Source organism: Rhipicephalus sanguineus, chromosome 2 (genome assembly GCF_013339695.2).
Source record: "Rhipicephalus sanguineus isolate Rsan-2018 chromosome 2, BIME_Rsan_1.4, whole genome shotgun sequence".
NCBI lineage: Eukaryota > Metazoa > Arthropoda > Arachnida > Ixodida > Ixodidae > Rhipicephalus > Rhipicephalus sanguineus.
The window spans coordinates 167,991,322-168,009,686 of NC_051177.1; the positions used below are offsets into that span (position 1 = coordinate 167,991,322).

An 18,365-nucleotide genomic window follows, 5' to 3' on the forward strand; every position below is an offset into this window, starting at 1 on the left:
AACCATGTTCCACATATATATTTACGGAACGCTGTTTTGTATAAATAGACTGCTATATTACCAGGAACAATACTCCTTATATTAATATCTGGAACGCTGTTTCAGGTAGCCATGCCGCCCACGGTATTAAATTGCTGGAAGCAACTGTAAAATATTCTGCTAGAAGTCTTGCTGTAAATTGGTGCTAAAAACAAACTCGTGCTGTTTCAAAATGAAAATACACCTATTCAGTAGTAGAAAACCACTGTAAAGATTACATAGATGCTGTACTTGATACTTTATTATATAAAAGCCATTTTACACAATTGTATCAGAACTGCAGAAATGCAGGAACAAGAACGTCAAAGCAAATTACGAAACAAGCAGCAGACATATACTTCACAGCAAAAAACGACTAAGGAGTAATACTGAAGGCTACATGCCAGCAATACAATGTGTAGTCAATGAAAAACTGCTAAATGATACCATTATACAAGATCATACTTCCGTTTGACCTTGATATCTTAAAAAACGAGTTCTCCCCGTGTATTAAAAGCAAGAACACCAATATAGCAAAAACAAGAGCAGGCCCAACAAAAAGCAACCTTCTGTTATCACAATACATCCAAACATATTGAGATGTCTTAGCACCACTGCCACAATGACAAGGTACTGCTCAGAAATTCTCGATTACTTACAGTACCGCTCACAAGTTATAAAACATATAAAGACACTTTCCTCCAAATGGGACTTCTCTGCCTGACTAGATAATACTAAAATATAAGGCAGCTTCAAAGCTCAAAGACAGGTACATACTTTGCTTGAAACTAAACCTGCTGCCAAGGATAAACCTTCCAGCACAAGCTATTATCACAGAATGCAGTTCACAATTACTGAGTATTTGCTGCTGTATTGTAAATTTGTTTACCAAAACCACTAAAGCAAGCGAAGGATGCTTTTTACAGCATACCTCTACTACATTGCTGTAGCACCGCGCACCAGAGCAAGCACAAGCAAGCACAAGCACTAAACAGCTACTCCACTGCATCAAACAAACAGTGAACGAGGAGTAATTCAGAAGGCTACGTGGAGGAAAGAACAAGATGTGTCGCCACTAAAAAGAAGGCTGAGAGGAATGCTCTGTATAATAGGTAAAAATTTTGTTTACCCTTACATGTTTAGAAGGAAAAGGTGCTTCTTTCGCATTGTTTGTGCTGAGAGAACAAAAAAAAGATGCCACACGCAACATCTAGACAGCTAAGTAGTTCTTGCAGGAGAATGTTTCAACTGCTTCAACAGCAGCTTAAGTTTGTGTGACATCAAGCAGCGTGCAAATGGCTCTCTCTTAACTAATGCTGTGTGGATCAAACCCAAGGTTTGACCAAATGCGTGTGGGTACGTGACATCCAAGACAAAGTAAAGTGTTAGGCAAACGATGAGAGCATGCTCCAGCGATGATCCCGCAGCCAGGTCAATGGTGTGGCCTTTGTAGATGACTTTGTTTCCTTCATCTTGCGTGATGATACAAGGGCCTGGGATAGGCACGTCTCGTTCATGTGTTTCCTTAAAAAGAAGTTTTGGTTCACTGCCATGCAGAAAAGTGTCCTGTGGTATTTGCCAGAACTGATAGCTATTAAATTTTTATAAACAGGTATCCATAACTTTGCCTAAACTAAACAAAATGAAATTATCTTTAAAAAGCACTATCTTTAAAAAGACCGGGTTGATTGGCGGAACATGGGAGAGGCCTTTGCCCTGCAGTGGGCGTAGACAGGCTGATGATGATGATGACTTTTGCTAAACCATAAATGTGACATAGATCGGTCATTTCTACTAAATCTCCTAAAATATGGTCTAGCACATAAGTAAAGGCTTGTTGGCATGTTGAGCATAAAGAACACTTACCAATGAGATCAAGGCAAATTCGGCTTTTTTTGGCCGAAGGTACTTGTCAATGTCAATGAAGCTCGCTCGGCCCAGTGTTTTTCGGATATCTTGAAGTTTGGATTCCATGTGTCCAAAATTAGCTTGAAACCTGATTTCAGCCTCAAGTGCAAGCTGCAAAAATGTAGACACAGCGCTCAGTATATCCAGGAGGCTAGACACAGCGACAAGGCTCAATCTCTGGAATCAGAAATTTCTCGATTGTGCTATGCAGTAGGTTTCAAAAATGGTGTCAGAAAGCTAGCAAGGTTTCTATTTAAAAGAGGAATCAGTTTCCAAAATACAAAAACTGCAATGCTACAATTCTTCTGCCTTTGTGTGGAAATGTGGACACTAAATGAGGCCCTGAACCACTTTTTTATGGAAATTGAGAAAGGCATTTGAAGTCAAAATAAGGTATTTCAGCAATACTTTGCTGCAAGAAGTACTTCAATGCGTTCAGCGAAAGCAGAATTATCGGCAATCAAACCCAGCCTCCGATGTGCTCCCAATCCTATTTCAATGTTTTGCACTGCGAAAACTATGGCAGAGTGGGGTGTGCCCACAAACCTCTGCCTTCTAAATGTCATCATGGCGCGCAGTTCAAATTTCACCCACGACTTCCAATTTTCATGCCTACACCACGGTAAACGTAACCCAAACGCTGTTGTCATCAGCTAGCCACAGTGCACTTAGCCAGTGGACTTGTGGCGGTATCTACGCTGCGTAGCTGACCACAGCAACCAATAGCAGCCGCCTAAGTGTGAATGTGCTTTATGACGAAATAAAGCACACAGAAGAGTGAGGAACATGTCTTCCATTGAAACAAGAGCGTTTGTGATAAACGTAACTTCACGCTTTGCTTGTGAGCTCCACACGTCGCACCCAAGTGCAAAATTTGGCTGAGATGTTCAAAGTAGACATGTCATTCACTGAATGTTTTTTTTTCGCAAAGCCGAGTGGTGTTTAAGGGCCCCTCTAACGATAGAATTCAGCCTATGTAGCATTGTTGAAAGTATCAACTTTTCCAACTGTAATACACTTTACCAAATCAACTAGAAGGCATGGCAGACGAGACACCCAATGTGCACACTACATGCAGCACTCTAGTGTCATGTGGGGCACTTACTTTGGGATCAATCACTACCATGAATTCATAAAAAAGCGAAAACTGTCATAGCATTACGAGAAATGGAAAGTCACGAATTTAAACTAGTCGTACCACATTTGGGTTCAAAAAGTACACAGGAAGTTCGTCCTCTGGGCTTTTCCGTCGAGCATCAAGTGTTGCCTCCAGCAAGACTTTCATTCTGCTGATATCCAAATCTGCTGGGTCAGAAATGGTATCCTTGATTGTCTGAAAGTAAGCAACATTTCATTTTCACAATATATAGGTCATGAAGCATCCATTCAAAGAATATTTGACAGTCTCCACTACTATGACAAGGCTTATAGCTGGTCATAAATTGCATCCTGTGATAGTCAAGCAAATCTGTCTAGTCTGTTACAAGGTAGTCCTTACCTTGAGCTCACATTCTGCATCAGCGCTTGATATTAGAGGCCTGTCAGCACCACTGCCTGCACTCACTGAAGACAACACGTGTAGCTTTTGCATCCGTAGCTTCCTTGTCTTTCTTGTTGTGCTTACTGACCGCATGAAAGTGCTCTTTAAAAAGAAAAGAAGCCAATATTACCACGGTGGCTTACCATCAGGTAGAAGCACCCTTAGCAGAATTATCCCAGACTGCGGACGCATTTTGTCACCCACAGTGCATCTGTCTGACCCATTTTTGGATCGGCTCCTACTCACCCAGCCAAGTTCACTGTCAAGTTTCTGCACCTTCCTGGCTCGTTCGGTTTCCCATTTCATGTCTGGATATGCTTCATAAAGTGCATCACAAAATGCCCGGTACTCCCACCTTCTGATTGCACTGTTGTCACTTTGAATTAAGTGGTTTTCGCTGAAATAAGGGCAAGATGGTACAGATACTGGTAAGTCATGTACTGTACAAATCATCAACTATCACACAATTAAGGCTAGAACAAATGCTGTATAAAAGCTTTCTGCTGCTCTGGCATATTGTCAGAAGAATAATGACTCACTTAAAAACTTTGTTCATCACTCTAGCTTATTCCGTACCACTTACTAATTTATCTCTACATCCAATTTTTAAATGTATACAAGAGGCAAATATGAGATCAAGCTGGAGTTATGACACATTCAATCATGGTGCTGGATTGAATTTCAGCCTTTTAGTCTTAGAGGGATGCAAGATGGCACTGTGCATGTCAGCAAAGCTCACACCAAACACATCCAACCCTGAAGATAGCATTGTGTCATCTGTTAAGGTACCATGGAACATCACATGGATACTTCATTTTCTGCTTCTTTGAAGTCAACATGAGGAAGAAAAACCACTCTACTATTATACCGGACACAAAAAAAAAATGCTACAGCTTGCAGTAAGTTAAAAACAAAACATTTCGATCACTACTCTTGATGCGAACTTCAACACCAAAACTCTTTGTGAAGAATGAAGTAGCAGTAAAGAAGTAACATATTCTCCCATAATATAATGCAAGGCAACCTTTCTCTTATGTTTAGTAAAATTCGGCTGATAGAATTGCATTGAGGGCACCGACATCTGGCTGGTATCAGAATGCGCCAGTAAAGTTTGAAATCTGACGTTTACCTCAATTCATCATCTGCTGAAGCTGTATTGTCAAAAATACGCGTCTTAGACAATCTTACCTTCATTTTATTTTGGCCTTACAATTTTTGCCTTTCGTCCCTTCCGGTACCTGTCATTCTTCCCATAATCAATCTCTCTCTCTCTCTCTCTCTCTCTCTCTCTCTCTATATATATATATATATATATATATATATATGACACATCATCCTATATTTATGTCCGCTGCAGGAAGGAGGCCTGTCCCTGCAATCTCCAACTGCTCCTGTCTTGCGCTAGCCCATTCCAATCTACAACTGGCAATTTCCTTATTTCACCACCCCACCTAGTTTTCTGCCGTCCATCACTGCACTTCCCTTCTCTTGTTACCCGTTCTGTAACTCTGATGGAACCAATATCTGACTCGAAGCCTGCCCAATTCATTTTTATAGCTGCACACCTATCTTCCACTTTACTAATACCTAGGGCTTCGCAGTGATGTACATCCACACCTATCAAAAATCAAATGTGCTATTTGATATACAGAACTGCTACTTCAGTTCTGGTGTTTACTCACTCCATAAAAGCAATGACGTCATCCCTCATTTGCGCTGTCATGCGCTGTCGTGTCTTCGATGGCATTTCTTCACCTTCAAGCAGGGGTCGCAGGTATGCAGAAAATTTTGGCAGACATGTTTTGTTCCAGTGTCGAGCTGATTTTGATTGTGCTTTCTGCATGAGAATGCGTGTAACAATTTCACACTTTGCACCATAAACACCTAGTGCTTGAACTTTGTCAGATGCACCTGACAATGAACTTTCTATTTGGTTTCCCTCGTCAAGGTGTTTATTTCAATTGAGGCAGTTTGCTCATGCTGAAAAAAATGAGTATTTAAATGCTGTGGTGCTTCATTGCATCACACAGACCTTCCAGGCATGGCCAGAACATGACAGTGAAGTTTTTATTGATGAGAAACCTGGCAACTGTTTGACACATGTTCAAGCATAGCAAGTCAATTATCATGCTGGGGGTCCCACACCACACAAGCAAACTCCAGTAGAGCTCTGACACTTGTATAATGAAGCATGTCTTCCAAACTTGTTGAATAATTCATGCGCTGCTAACAGAAACACTTTTTAAAAACACATGGCACTAACCACCTGCAACTTTGGTCAGTCAATGCAATGGCAATTTTCACTTTCACTTACTAAGAATTATATGATACAATGTTCAAATAAATACAGTACACACTTATGGAAGTTGTGTATAATATTTACACAGGCAGTAGAAACCACGGTCGCATTTGTATGTGTACACAGGGCAAGCCAGCAACAATCTTTCTTCTGTTACTACGCTTTCATGGCTCGTTTCCTTTAAAATAAAACAGTTTAAACATTCATCATAACACCGAACAACCATTAGGTTGCAAAGAAAAAAAAGCTTCTTCAGATGACGAACAATAGCAACAATTTTCAAGAAGCCAGCATCTCCTGACACAGTACGTGTCATCACCACATCATTAGGTTTGATAGAAACATTCTGAATTATTACTGCTTTCAATGAGCAGCCCATTAACTCAAGTGCTGTTGCCGGTGCACCTGCAGCAACAAATTGACGCGTGAGGGGATACGGTGCACCCGAGGTGTGCTCATTATCATGACCGAGAAAGCAATCCTTTGCTGAGCCATCTCCATGCCACATAGAATGCGACAGTTTCATTTGATAGAATTCACTGATTGAATATGGGACATTCTTGAAATTAAAAAACTTTTTTGACTTCGGCAGTGCATTTTTCCCTTCGCATCTCATGGTCCAATGATGGTGGCCTGGCCCATGCTGCTTTATTTGCTCGACTATATGAACTAACATGTGCATTTTTGGCGTGAATGCTTCTTCCCCATAGCAAGTTAAGTAGAGCCTTTGGTGCCGCATAATCAAGGACTCTAAGTCACCTAGGGCCTCGACACTCAAAAGTGGAGAAAGTACAAGCTGTGTTATCTGGACAGCCATTATCAGACAATGGTAGAATTGATCCAGCAGGTTGAAAGGAACAATGCTATTCAGAATAAGCGGGAGGTGCAGAACAAAAATTCCCATTGCACTTGCTGAAGACACCACCGAGAGCGAAGCGTCAAACAAATGGGGGCGCTCTCCTGAATTTATAGATGAATGAAAACTGAACTTCCTTAATGCTTCATTCAGTTGTTTTCTACTAAATACCCGACGGGTGTGCACTTGGTGACGGAGAAACAAGGAGACTTCTTTAGGCAGTACACCTTCTAACAATATATGCATAGGGTCAAAGAGTACATCCTCAGTCAATGAAAACCCTGTTACGAGGTGAAGCACTGAAGGTCCCTTGATGCCTGAAGCTGCCGATATTTCCTTGTGCTCAGCCAAGTTCTTTGCTTTCTTCAACAATTCAACTTTATCTTGAATTTCACTGTCACTTCTCAAACGGCAGTCGGAATGTAACAAAATCTTAGGGAAATCACTCGTGAGTGCATTGCAGCGGCGGCACGCATAACGAACAGTTGGCGAAAATGATTCCTTGAAGCCAGCAATATTATGTGCTGCTAAACTATCACCGAGAAATGCAAGAAGACAGCCATAGGTCTTGATTTCTTTTTCCCGAACTTTAAATGAGATTCCTTTGTCTGACAGTTCATTCACTGTCTGAATAAAATCTTGAAGCAGTTCTGCTTTAGCATCTGGTGTTTTCAGGTCGTTCGCATAACCAACAGCAAGGAAAAAAATTGAGTTCAGCTGCGACCTGCTTGGGGGAGGAAAGTTGGCAAATATTACATAAAACAGTGTGAGCTTTCCACGCATGCCTCTTTTCATGCCCAAAGGGTTGGCAATTTCTACATCGTCGCAGTATAGAAGCATGCCAAGGCCACTATCCTGATTATTCAACATAGCATGGCGCCTGAACCTCAAACCATCACACAGGTCCCTCAGGAAACCATCTTCAGAGAGAACAAACTTTTGCTGAAGATGGCTACTTGTTTCTGGATGTTTGTACAAGTTTTCTAAAAGTGCCCTTAGTGATACATAATAACCATGGGAACCATTGGGAAGTGCTTTTTTGCAAGGTCTAACATATATGTTATTACGCTCATACTGACGTTTTCTTGCCTTGTCAGTTAACAAACCTGATGCGTCTAGCTGAAGGCCCTTTGCATGGAACATATCCGAAATGTTTTGACAACAGCACTGACAGCTTTTTTTGCACATCTGTGCTCACCCTCCAAAAGCCTACACAGATCGGAGAGCCTTGCTTCATCATTGAGCACAGACGGCTCAAATTCTGAGACCTCAGTTTCAATGCTCATGTCCTGGTGGACCATTTCGCTGTCGCTACTCATCAAATGCTGCTCTTCACTGGCCACGATCAAGCTGTGAAACTCATCAAAATGCTGTTTATAACGGGTAACAGCTGCAAAAGTGACCTTACAAAGGGCACAGGTGTACCTTTTAACAGAAGGATGAGCAACTTTCATGTGAGATGCAAAACGACTAAAATAATAAGTTGAAAAGTCGCAGTGTCCACACTTATGATGTACCTGGGTCGAGGTGCTTGAACGACAACTTTCTTCGGCCCCTTGCGTCAGTACAGGGGCGGAAGCACTTCCTGGGTGCCGAACGTCATTGCCCGCTGCACTGTCAAATGAATAATCTTCAACAGATTGCTCAGGCCCTCCTTCTGGGTAAGTTGTGGTGTCCGTTGACCACTGGTCACATATTTGTCCAGCAAAAGACTGTTGCGATGCACTGCAAGATCCAGCTTCCTGCAGACATCCTGTAGAAGTACAAAAACGCAAATCGGTGAGGTCAGAAAATTTTTTAATCTGCACTGTGTGTCCTAAATCCACTCAAAATTTTAGGCTCCAAATGACGGTTTTTATAAAGTCATGAAAAAACTCGGCTTCATATTTGCTGTGGGCAATCAATGTTTCTCAGGTGCATGCCGTACACTTATGCTGCACAGTGAATACAGACGTCGGGATTCATAAAACTGTTCAAGCGATTTGTTTTAATTACCAAATAATTGACAACTAAATATTGCAGCAAAGAGCAAACATTTCTTTTTTCGAATGCCATGGTGCTTGAAAAAGATTGCAGTGTATTGGTACACGCATTTCCGATGGGTGCCCAATTAAGCCTCATTCACCTTTTGTAGGTAATAAAAAAGCTGAAGTGCACTACAAGAATAAATTTATTAAGAACATTTTTAACGTGCCATGACAGGACTGGGAACTGGACAAAAAAATATTCTTGGAAGATTTTTTCGGCAGTGCGATAGTAGTAGCTTGGACATTTAGCACGACATGCTACACTCCTGACAAAGCTTTCGCACTTGCTTTTGAATGCAAACAGCAGCTCAACTTGGTGTAAAATTACTTTCATCCATTCTAACAGCCAGTTTTATGGAGAATCGCCCTGTGATGAATTGATCTTATAAATGGCAGTCTCAGACTCCAATCTTTATCAATGTCAACAGAAAAAATCATCTAAATATGCAAAGCTGTTCTCTGAGAGGTTTGTTTGCTGCACAAAGCTTTGACCAAGTTCATCAGTTATCAAAGCAAAAGTGTCATGAAATGAGGTACAAAGGTATTCTTTGAAGAAAGTAAACAGCACAGATGATAAGGGACAGCAAAATAAGACAAGTGCAGACTCGTAATTTAAGTTCATTTCAGAAAATTGGTGGATTAATGTTTCTTTCACTGTCCATTGTCTGCGCTGTTTACTTTCAAAAGGTGTACCAACGTCCCTAACGAGCTATTTTACTACATAGGCCATCACTGTAAGCAGCCCCAGGTAGAAGCAGAGACCGCTTATAACGTAAGTCGCCGGAGTCGCGAAGATCCGCACTATAAGCGGTACCGCACTATAACAGAAACAACCTTCTTCAAAGGCTGCACTTGCGTAAAACGTGTTGAGCATGTAGCCTCGCGTGTCCGATATCGAGACATGCGATTCGGGGCGCTTACGACCACTTAAATTTTCGAATGAAGACCCGCATTGCCAACGAAATGAACGCGGGGGGAAAAAGCAAGCAAAACAAAGCGCAATCGCAGAAATTCGCCGACTTTCAGGCCACCTCGAGGTATGCGCATTACACAAAAACTATGTGAAATCGCGACCGAAATTTCGCGCGCTGGACGGTACCGATCGTTCGATTTCACGGGCGCGCACCCGATGTCCAAGACATTGCAATCGAATCGGGAACCCCCATTCGAGAGTTGTATATGCCAACCATGCCCTCGTTTTCATTAACGATATGATTTCCTTCCCTTCAAGTGCAGCCATCGCAAAGAGTTTCGTTGATACCGCACCAAACCGCAACTTTGATCGCCCGCGACAGCTACCAAAAAGCAACCAACACTGATTAGGCCTAGCCTTCTATTCAGCATGTTGTCGTGGGAAGTTTGTCCAAGACAACATGAAGATCGGACGTCGAAAAGATCGCACTCAAGCACTAACCTAAGAACAGCGCGCGTGATACGACGTGTGTGTTCGCGGCCGGGAGATCAACGGCGACAAAAGCCCGCCAAGCTCGTTCAAGTCCGCGCACTGGGAGAAAAGGCGAAAGCTCACGTCACGAAGACGTAAAACTTTTGAATTTGCGGAAGCGGTAGCAAACGCGATATCTGTAGCAAGCGTGATAACGACGACGCTTTTCCCGACAGGAATCTTTAAGCGTTGATGAGGACGCGATCGCACGTTCCACGCGGAGCGCGCCGCCGGAGCCAACGCTGTCGGAGCCTTGCCGGCGCAAAGGCTTCTCCGTCGCCTAGGCAACCACCATCCTTCCCCACTCGGCGAGTCCGCGCAGCGCTGCCGCGGCCTTTTTTTTTTACCTCCTTTCCGCCCCTCGTTCGTTCACTGCGCGTGCCCTCGTCCTTCGTAACGATCTCGCCGTTCCCTCCCCAGCAGGCGTACCTCCTTTGAGAACCGCACTCGCTACCGCGTTTGTCAGAAACATTTTCCCGCAACCGCATTATATACGGTATTTCATCTTGGGGGACTGCACAATAGGCGGTATGCGTATACACGGTGTTCTATGGGAGGGTAAACGGGAGTCGAAAAAGACCGCATTGTAACCGGTCCTGCACTATATATATATATATATATATATATATATATATATATATATATATATATATATATATATGGTTACGTTATAAGTGGTCGGCACAACTAAGTAAATTATGGAAATATTTAATAAGGACTGGAATAGCTTGAATCGCTGAAGCTTCACTTGACTTCACTTACCACAGCACATCAGCATTTTTGTATTCCCTGCATTGTACAGTACTGGATAGAGACAATATGACGACTCGAATATCCAACTTAGAACACAGCACATACTCGCAGTGCTGTTGCACCGAGAGCATAAATTCCATCTAGAAGAATGTAAACGCACCTTACATTTGAAAGGGCACAAAAGAATTTCCTCTGGCTTGCCAGTAACCAAACACGAAAGAAAAAAAGAGCAGCAGCCCAGTGAAAACCTGTGCCCTATTCAGGTTCTAAGAATGCTGCTAACATAAGCTTCAGTTATCACCAGTGCAATGTTGCTGAGGGGGCTGAACGTAAGAGTATATGCATAGAGTGAACATACAAAACCTCCATATGCCAGCAAGTTTGCCTCTTAACGGGCATGACAGTGTGCTGCCAACCTAAAACAAGGCAGTTGAAATTTGGGGGTTTGTACAAATGAATAATACTTACCCTCTTGGGCACCCTCATAGAGGCTAACGAGAGCTCCATGTGAGACAGGCGAGTGTCCGCAGAGAATGCACCAGCCAATAGGTACTTTTTCATGGCCAACTAGATCAACAAGGCGCTGAAAACCACTGCATTCGCACTCCTTGCAGTGCCCTCTCAGAACGCCGGTGATGTCCTGTGGCACCGTCGAACACGCCATTATTCATGTATGTCTCCACCTGTGAAATTAGTGAAGCTGCTGTAAACCACACCCGTAAACAAAACGCACACGCACCCAAGCAAGAAACATAAATATTAAAAACTTTAATAGCGAGTGCGAGCGTTACTAAACTCGGCAGAAGTTTTGGTCTTCCAAGACTTAAGCATGACAAGGCTAAAGTAGCAATAGATAATAATAATATAATAATATCTGGGGTTTAACGTCCCAAAACCACGATATGATTATGAGAGACGCCGTAGTGGAGGGCTCCGGAAATTTCGACCACCTGGGGTTCTTTAACGTGCACCTAAATCTAAGTACACGGGCCTCAGCCATTTTCGCCTCCACCGAAAATGCAGCCGCCGCGGCCGGGATTCGATCCCGCGACCTTCGGGTCAGCAGTCGAGTGCCATAACCACTATACCACCGTGGCGGGGCTAAAGTAGCAATAGAGCAACTCGCTGATGACAGTTTCCACAATGGCCATCACTTCCATATTAAAAATGGCTGTGCACGGCGTGCTTATCCGTCACTCCATGGCAACCCCCTGTCTCCTAACTACATGAATTTTTGAACCCTTTCTGCACAATCCCCAGGATTGGACAACCAAGCCTTTTGCGGACGACTTACGGAGTTACGCCTAGCTTAAACCACTGCGCTGTTAAAAGTGACGTGTGCAGGGGGAACGTTAATTCTGCACTATGAGTCACACCTGCCCGAGTGCTGCGCAGCGCTGAGCTGCCCAGTAGTCGGGCGTGCGTGACATACAAGTTAGCTGCGCCTCACTCTGGACGAGTACCTATTTTGATTCTATTTCGCTAGCTTCGCGGGCCCCGGCTGCCGATTTTGGTCATGTTCTTGCAAAACGCGTCCATTAAAAAATGCTTTTCAAAAATTAGCAACATTTTTTCCCGTCAAGTTCGAAATGCTTAAGCTTCCTTTTTATTCGTTGTGACTGCCCACTGCGATTAGCTTCTTCGCCACATGCTTCACTGCATTGCATGTTTTCAAGTGGAACATAAGAAAAAAGAAATACCTCGCTCACAAGGCTTGAATGGGAAAAAAGTAACGGTATCAGAGTAGGTGCACGGAACAAGTCGTTGGTCCCCATAACGTTGCCATGTTCCAGTTAAATCAAGTAAAAATAAAGAAAAAAAGTGAAGAGACTGCAATTACTGATACTCATATATTTGCGGAAAAGCCAGATCCACATAAACATTAGCTTCGTTCCGGTAAAATATGTGGCCGACATGCAAGTACACGTTCTTGCACAAAGGCGACCATTAAAACATGATTTTCAAGGTTGAGCGCCGCAATGCGCGAGCAAGGAATAATCCGGTATGACGGACAACACCAGCGCCGCAAGCGCGACGAAGTTTGTGCTACGTGCACCAATTTGTGCTCGGAAAGGCGAGCGCAAGCACGTCGCGAGCCATCTTGTGACGCCAAGCTCAGCGCTAAAGTTCTGTGTTTGAGCGAGCAAACGCAGCGCATGTGTGCCGACTGCCGTCATTCCAGATCACAGCTGAATAGAAGCTGCGGCGGTAAGACAACGTTTCGTCGAAAGTTCACTTGCTACGCAAACACACACAGATACAATTAGCAGATTTTGTGTGTGTGACAATGGCGCGAGAACGTGAGCGCCGTTTGTTTGCATCAAAACTGACATATACTACGATAGTAACAACTAAAAGCACTTACCTCTCCATAAAGTCCGTGACGGATGCTAAAGCCAGGCCTCCAGTGCAAACGGAAGGCGAAGAAAAAAAAAGCCAGATTTTACACGCTTCGCAGCCGAGTTGCGTTGAAGCATGCAGCCGAACAAGAGCTTCGCAGTTGGCGGTTTGGCGCGTTGGCGATTTCCTCGCTTCCAGAGTTGTGGCGCTACGTTCGATAGCGATGAATTCAACTTCAGCCGATGGAGCCGGTTTAACAGTTTTAATTTCTTCCAATGCTTATGCCATACTCCGGATATACTGTAGTCATCCTAAACACTCCCACGTCGTATATTTTACAATAAGTGTCGGTCAGTTTGGTTTTGTGAAGGCGGTGTGTGGATGGTCTTCTTTTTATAGCGTGCTATTCACTGCAGAAAACAAACATCGCGCTGAATGCTCTAGTGACAAATGCTATTTCGGCTTTAGCAATCCGTAATCATTGTGAACATTGTGACTTGAAATATTGAAATTCTACTATGAAATAGTAACAGCGCAATATTCTACACGGGGACACACAAGAGAAGCAGCGCAGACAAGCGCTGTTTTTAATTTTTCTGTATATATTTTCCTTTCGTGTTAAATAAAAGTTCAGTTGAAAGTAAAAAAAAAAAACAGCGCTTGTCTGTGTTGCTTCTCTTGTGTTTCCCCGTGTAGAATATCGTGCTGTTACTATTTCATAATGCAAAACCAACTAGCCCAAAGCTTCACTTTACTAAATTGAAATTCTACGCCATTTATAGCTCACCGGCAAGCGATTAGATCGTTCTTTGCCAGGGGGTGTAAGTATAAACGATGCCGCCGCGTCATCGCTTTCGTTCTCGAGAACGATAAAGACTGATTACCCCGCTCTGGTGATCAGATAAAGAATTATTGCAAATCTCTCATTCATGTGATATATGGCGAACGCACAGCCCAGTTTTCTCTCGCCTGCTGGCATCCCACACTTCGCTTACGCTATACATTCTTTGTTCAGTAAACATGGACGAGGCGGAAGGCGATTTCGCATGCGTTTGTTTTCAACCACGCTTTGTGGCATACGACGTAAAACTAGAGTGTCTCCGACTGCCAAAAAAAAAGGCCATCGAGCTTGGTCCCTATATAACTTTGGCACCGCATATGGTCTCTTCATACTTCAAAATTAACAATGACCGAATTGTCATTGTCTGATTATTGCGGAATAAATTTGTCAGTTCTTTCATTGGCAGTTATTCCAATCGCATCGTCCTCGCATATCGCCAGTACGTATCATGCCACTAACATTATAATTGCTGTGTTTGGGAACTAATTAGAATGTTCAGAGGAGACATTGTTCTCTGATGCACTAATTTTTGCTTGATCGACAGTAACCCTCTCCGCTGCGTGTAAAAGCATGCCGCCCAATACGATGCGAAAATTGATAAATAAACAATAGCAAAAGCTGCTGCTTTGAAAAAGAAGTTATGGTGCAAATCATGCCTATTGCTACATGAATTGTCGTTGTAATGTTCTGAACTGCCTTCCTTTGGCCACACCACAATGCGCAGAAGTCTGCTCCGGGGTTGCATGTCTGCTCATTCTGCAAAATGTGGCTGCGCTGCCGAATTTCAGCGCACTTCAGTTGCGTATCGTCATCATGACATAGAAGCGAGGATATATACGCTGAGTTCGCCGTCTATATCTCTATTAGATTGTTAAATTTCTTTTCTAGACGACACTTGAATTTAGTTAACTTTGTTTCTCTCCCCTATCTTCCTCATATATTCATGTTTTCTCTCGTATTTATACTTTAATTTGTGAGTAATTTTCAGTTTTAGTCTACGCCTCTTTTGTCTCGCTCTTCTCTGTTGGGTGTCCTTGCGTTTCCAAAGGAAACCATGAGCCCAATACTCCTTCCGCCTTTCCAAGCAGACGTAATTGTCCCACTAAGCAAAATTAACTCTCTTTAACTTTGTGGGCTAGCGAAACCTCACGTCGGCGTTTCAATGAAGCGAAAAAAGTTAGTAAGACTATTTTCCCGTCAAGTTCGAAATGCTTAAGCTTCCTTTTTATTCGTTGTGACTGCCCAGTGCGAGTGCCTGAGTGCGAGGAGAACGTATGTCGTCACTTAGCTTCTTCGCCACATGCTTCACTGCACTGCATGCTTTCAAGTGGAACAGAAGAAAGAAAAAGTATTTCGCTCGCAAGGCTTAAGTGGAACGGGCAAAAAGTAACGGTAACAGAGTAAGTGGAACAAGTCGTTGATCCACATAACGTTTATATGTTCCACTTAAATGAAGGAAAAATAAAGAAAAAATTGAAGAGACTGCGATTACTGATACCCATATTATTCGTGAAAAAGCCGGATCCACATAAAAATTAGGTTCGTTCCAGTAAAAATATGTGGAACGTTAGTTTTAGCTGGAACCTATGTGTAACCGGATTAAGAGTGTAGCTCAGAGAACTCTACACTAGATTTTCATTGAGTCACTCTGACGTGCTGCCGTTTCTTCATTGAGACTTTAGTGGATCGGGAGAGTTTGCCTGCTCCTTCTCTTGGCGTTTACGTCCAACATCGATCGCTACTTCAGGGATCTGTCTAGTTACTGTTTCATTCATTCCCTAGATGTGGGCATTTTCCTCTTGTTTTAAAGCTTCGCATACGTTCTCGATCTGAATCCTAAATTCTTCCAATTTTATTTTCTGAACTTCCAAGTTGGGTTGCCTTTTGTTCGTTGTTTTTGGTGGACACACTGCTACTTCAATTACACTAGGACTTATTAGGGCGAAGTGCGACTGCAAAACACCTTGAGGTGCAGAGAAGGCTTCCAATGCCCACTCGTCCAGAGGCAGCGCAAAACCACGTTTGGCGCAAAACTTTTCCGAGGAGGGTGAGTAGGTGGGTGGAGGGTTCAGTACAATCGACTGGGCCTTCGAGTCGTCTTATGCAAATGCATAAAGGTTCGTGTGACTTTCAATTCGTTCATTCATTCATTCATTGATTCATTCATTCATTGATTCATTCATTCATTCATTCATTCATTCACTCATTCATTCATTCATTCATTCATTCATTCATTTATTCATATTACAGCGAAGCTGTTAAGTGCTAGGATCAAGGAGTACATGTAGGAAAGATTTATGGTGGCAACAACAACGACAAAACCACCTTGCTGCTTTAGAATACACAGACGCGTGATTAGGGAGAGGCCTTGAATATAATGTCCGGGTTTGTTTTATTTCGGCGGTTTCACGCGCGTGTCAGTCATCATGTTATCACGGCACCTTAAGATAAGGCGGCCTCCACGTCAACAATTTGGGCCCAATATGGTCATCAGTTGTACAAAGGGTGCCACAATCCGGCTTCAGGTTGAGGCTGCACCACTGGGCTGCACTGAATAATAAAATGCACCCTCATTCAGACAGACAGGTCGCGCCATCTTGTGGCGTTCTATGAAACGCGTGGTTGGCGGCGTATTCAAACTCCGGATTACAAAAATCGTGGATTACACCGCGCTCTTTGCAGGACCGTAGGTTTTGCTGGTTCATTACTTGACCTAGCTCCCACTGGCCACCACGTGAGCGTATACACGCTAGTACGCGCGCTGCGTTTGGCGTAGCCTTCGTGAATACAACGTCATAGTCTTTATTCAATACTTCTCGTGAACCACTCACGTATGTCCGATGTATCCTGACCTGAGAGGTCGCGCTAGCGATGTGTTCAGTTGTTCCTCGGACTCTCCACGGGTCGGACGCTTGTCGTACAGCCCAAAGAGGAGGAGAGGTAGTATGAAGAACATCGGCGCATGAGAGGCGCCAGTGTGCGCGTCACAGTCGAGCCAATGTCGTGGACGACGATCGTGCAAGAAAGGCCAAACGCACGCGCGACGCCTCGCCGTCGGGGCGCTTCCCCAGATTTGCTGGTCTTCCCTCTTCACACACAGTGTGGAGGGCTCTAAAGTTTATACACCGTAACTGTTATAGTCGAGCTATATCGGTCCACAGCGCCGTCGTTTGCAGCACAACCAAGCCGAGAGAGGGGAACAGCACATAACGAGAAGGAAAACATGGCCATGCGTTGGCGGTATTGATGGTTAGAATAGCAGAGTTGGCGAAAGGAAACGGGGATGAGGACGAGGTGGAAGAGGGAGAGTAAATCTCAGTAAAGCAGTGGAGTGTCAAGGTAAGGAATGAGTGAGGCGAGAGGTAGGAGGTGGCTAACGGAAACCTGACGTGATGGTGATAGTCAGGGTAAGGAGGAAGGGAGAGAGTAAGACCTGTGAAGGCAATGGAGTTTCAAGGCATCGTGGACGATTGGGCCACTTGGTGATTCGTAATTGATGTAACTGCGCGGTAGACAGGGGGCTGCGGTTGTCTCCTGTCTACTTGTCGTCCGTGTTCTCTACCGCGCGGTTACATCGATTATGGCTCAAGACAAGGAATGGGTGAGGCGGGGATGGATGAGGAGAGACGTGAAAGGGAAGGGAGTGTAATGAGGTAGAGAGAGAGAGTAAAGCGCTTAAAGCAATGGAGTTTCAAGGTAAGAATTTAGTGAGGTGGGGATGTATGAGGAAAGAGGTGAAGGAGAAAGGCAAGCGAAGGTAAGGAGGAAGGGAGAGAGTAAATCATATTAAAGCAATGGAGATCAAGGCATGGAATGAGTGATGCGGGGTTGGATGAGGAGCGATGTACAAGTGAAAGAGAAGTGAGGGTAAGGAGGAATATCTATCACTGCCTGTTCAGCAACCGTGCAAAGTGCAGAAGCACCTTGCAATAATGCATGAACAAGTGGCACCGACCTGACGCCTAAACTCAAAAACGTGGTTGATCTCTCGGTCATGGGAATCGGTATAATACAAAAATGAATGATATTGTCTCAGAAGCAGTCGACTGTTTATTGTACACTGATGTATGAGAGCTCGCACATTGTCTATTGGTGTTTGGCAGCTATAGCACACTTTGACGAGGCCGAATTCACATTGACTCCTAGTGACACACCACTGTCAGAATGAATAACGCCAAAGATGATGATTTACCCTTTCTGGTAGCTGAAGTAGTTAATATGAACCTTGACACTACATGACCCGTATCCTGCACAAAGATGGCATGAACATGTACATAACATACTCGATGTGTACTCATTTTACACGTCGTCATTTCAGCAGAGAAATGCCAAGGTGTGC

At 43.7% G+C, this 18,365-nt stretch overlaps 1 protein-coding gene across 1 annotated transcript; it reads right to left on the reverse strand.

Moving 5' to 3' along the window:
* Window positions 1–274: 274 nt before the first annotated feature.
* On the reverse strand, window positions 275–11,550 carry LOC119383851 (uncharacterized). The gene is made up of 8 exons (XM_037652125.2): window positions 11,314–11,550; window positions 8,139–8,374; window positions 5,149–5,303; window positions 3,713–3,863; window positions 3,425–3,568; window positions 3,125–3,259; window positions 1,885–2,037; window positions 275–1,542 (listed from the first exon to the last, which is right to left on the reverse strand). Exons 1-8 carry the CDS (start codon window positions 11,507–11,509, stop codon window positions 1,237–1,239), a joined length of 1,476 nt encoding a protein of 491 aa, XP_037508053.1. The 5' UTR covers window positions 11,510–11,550; the 3' UTR covers window positions 275–1,236.
* Between the last annotated feature and the right edge of the window lie 6,815 nt (window positions 11,551–18,365).

Coding starts and splice junctions, on each gene's coding strand:
- LOC119383851 (XM_037652125.2), bottom strand. CDS start 11,509: ATGGCGTGTTCGACGGTGCCACAGGACATCACCGGCGTTCTGAGAGGG. Junction 8,375..11,313: donor CTATGAGGGTGCCCAAGAGG/GTAAGTATTATT, acceptor GTACTTCTACAG/GATGTCTGCAGGAAGCTGGA. Junction 3,260..3,424: donor ATGCAGAATGTGAGCTCAAG/GTAAGGACTACC, acceptor GCTTACTTTCAG/ACAATCAAGGATACCATTTC.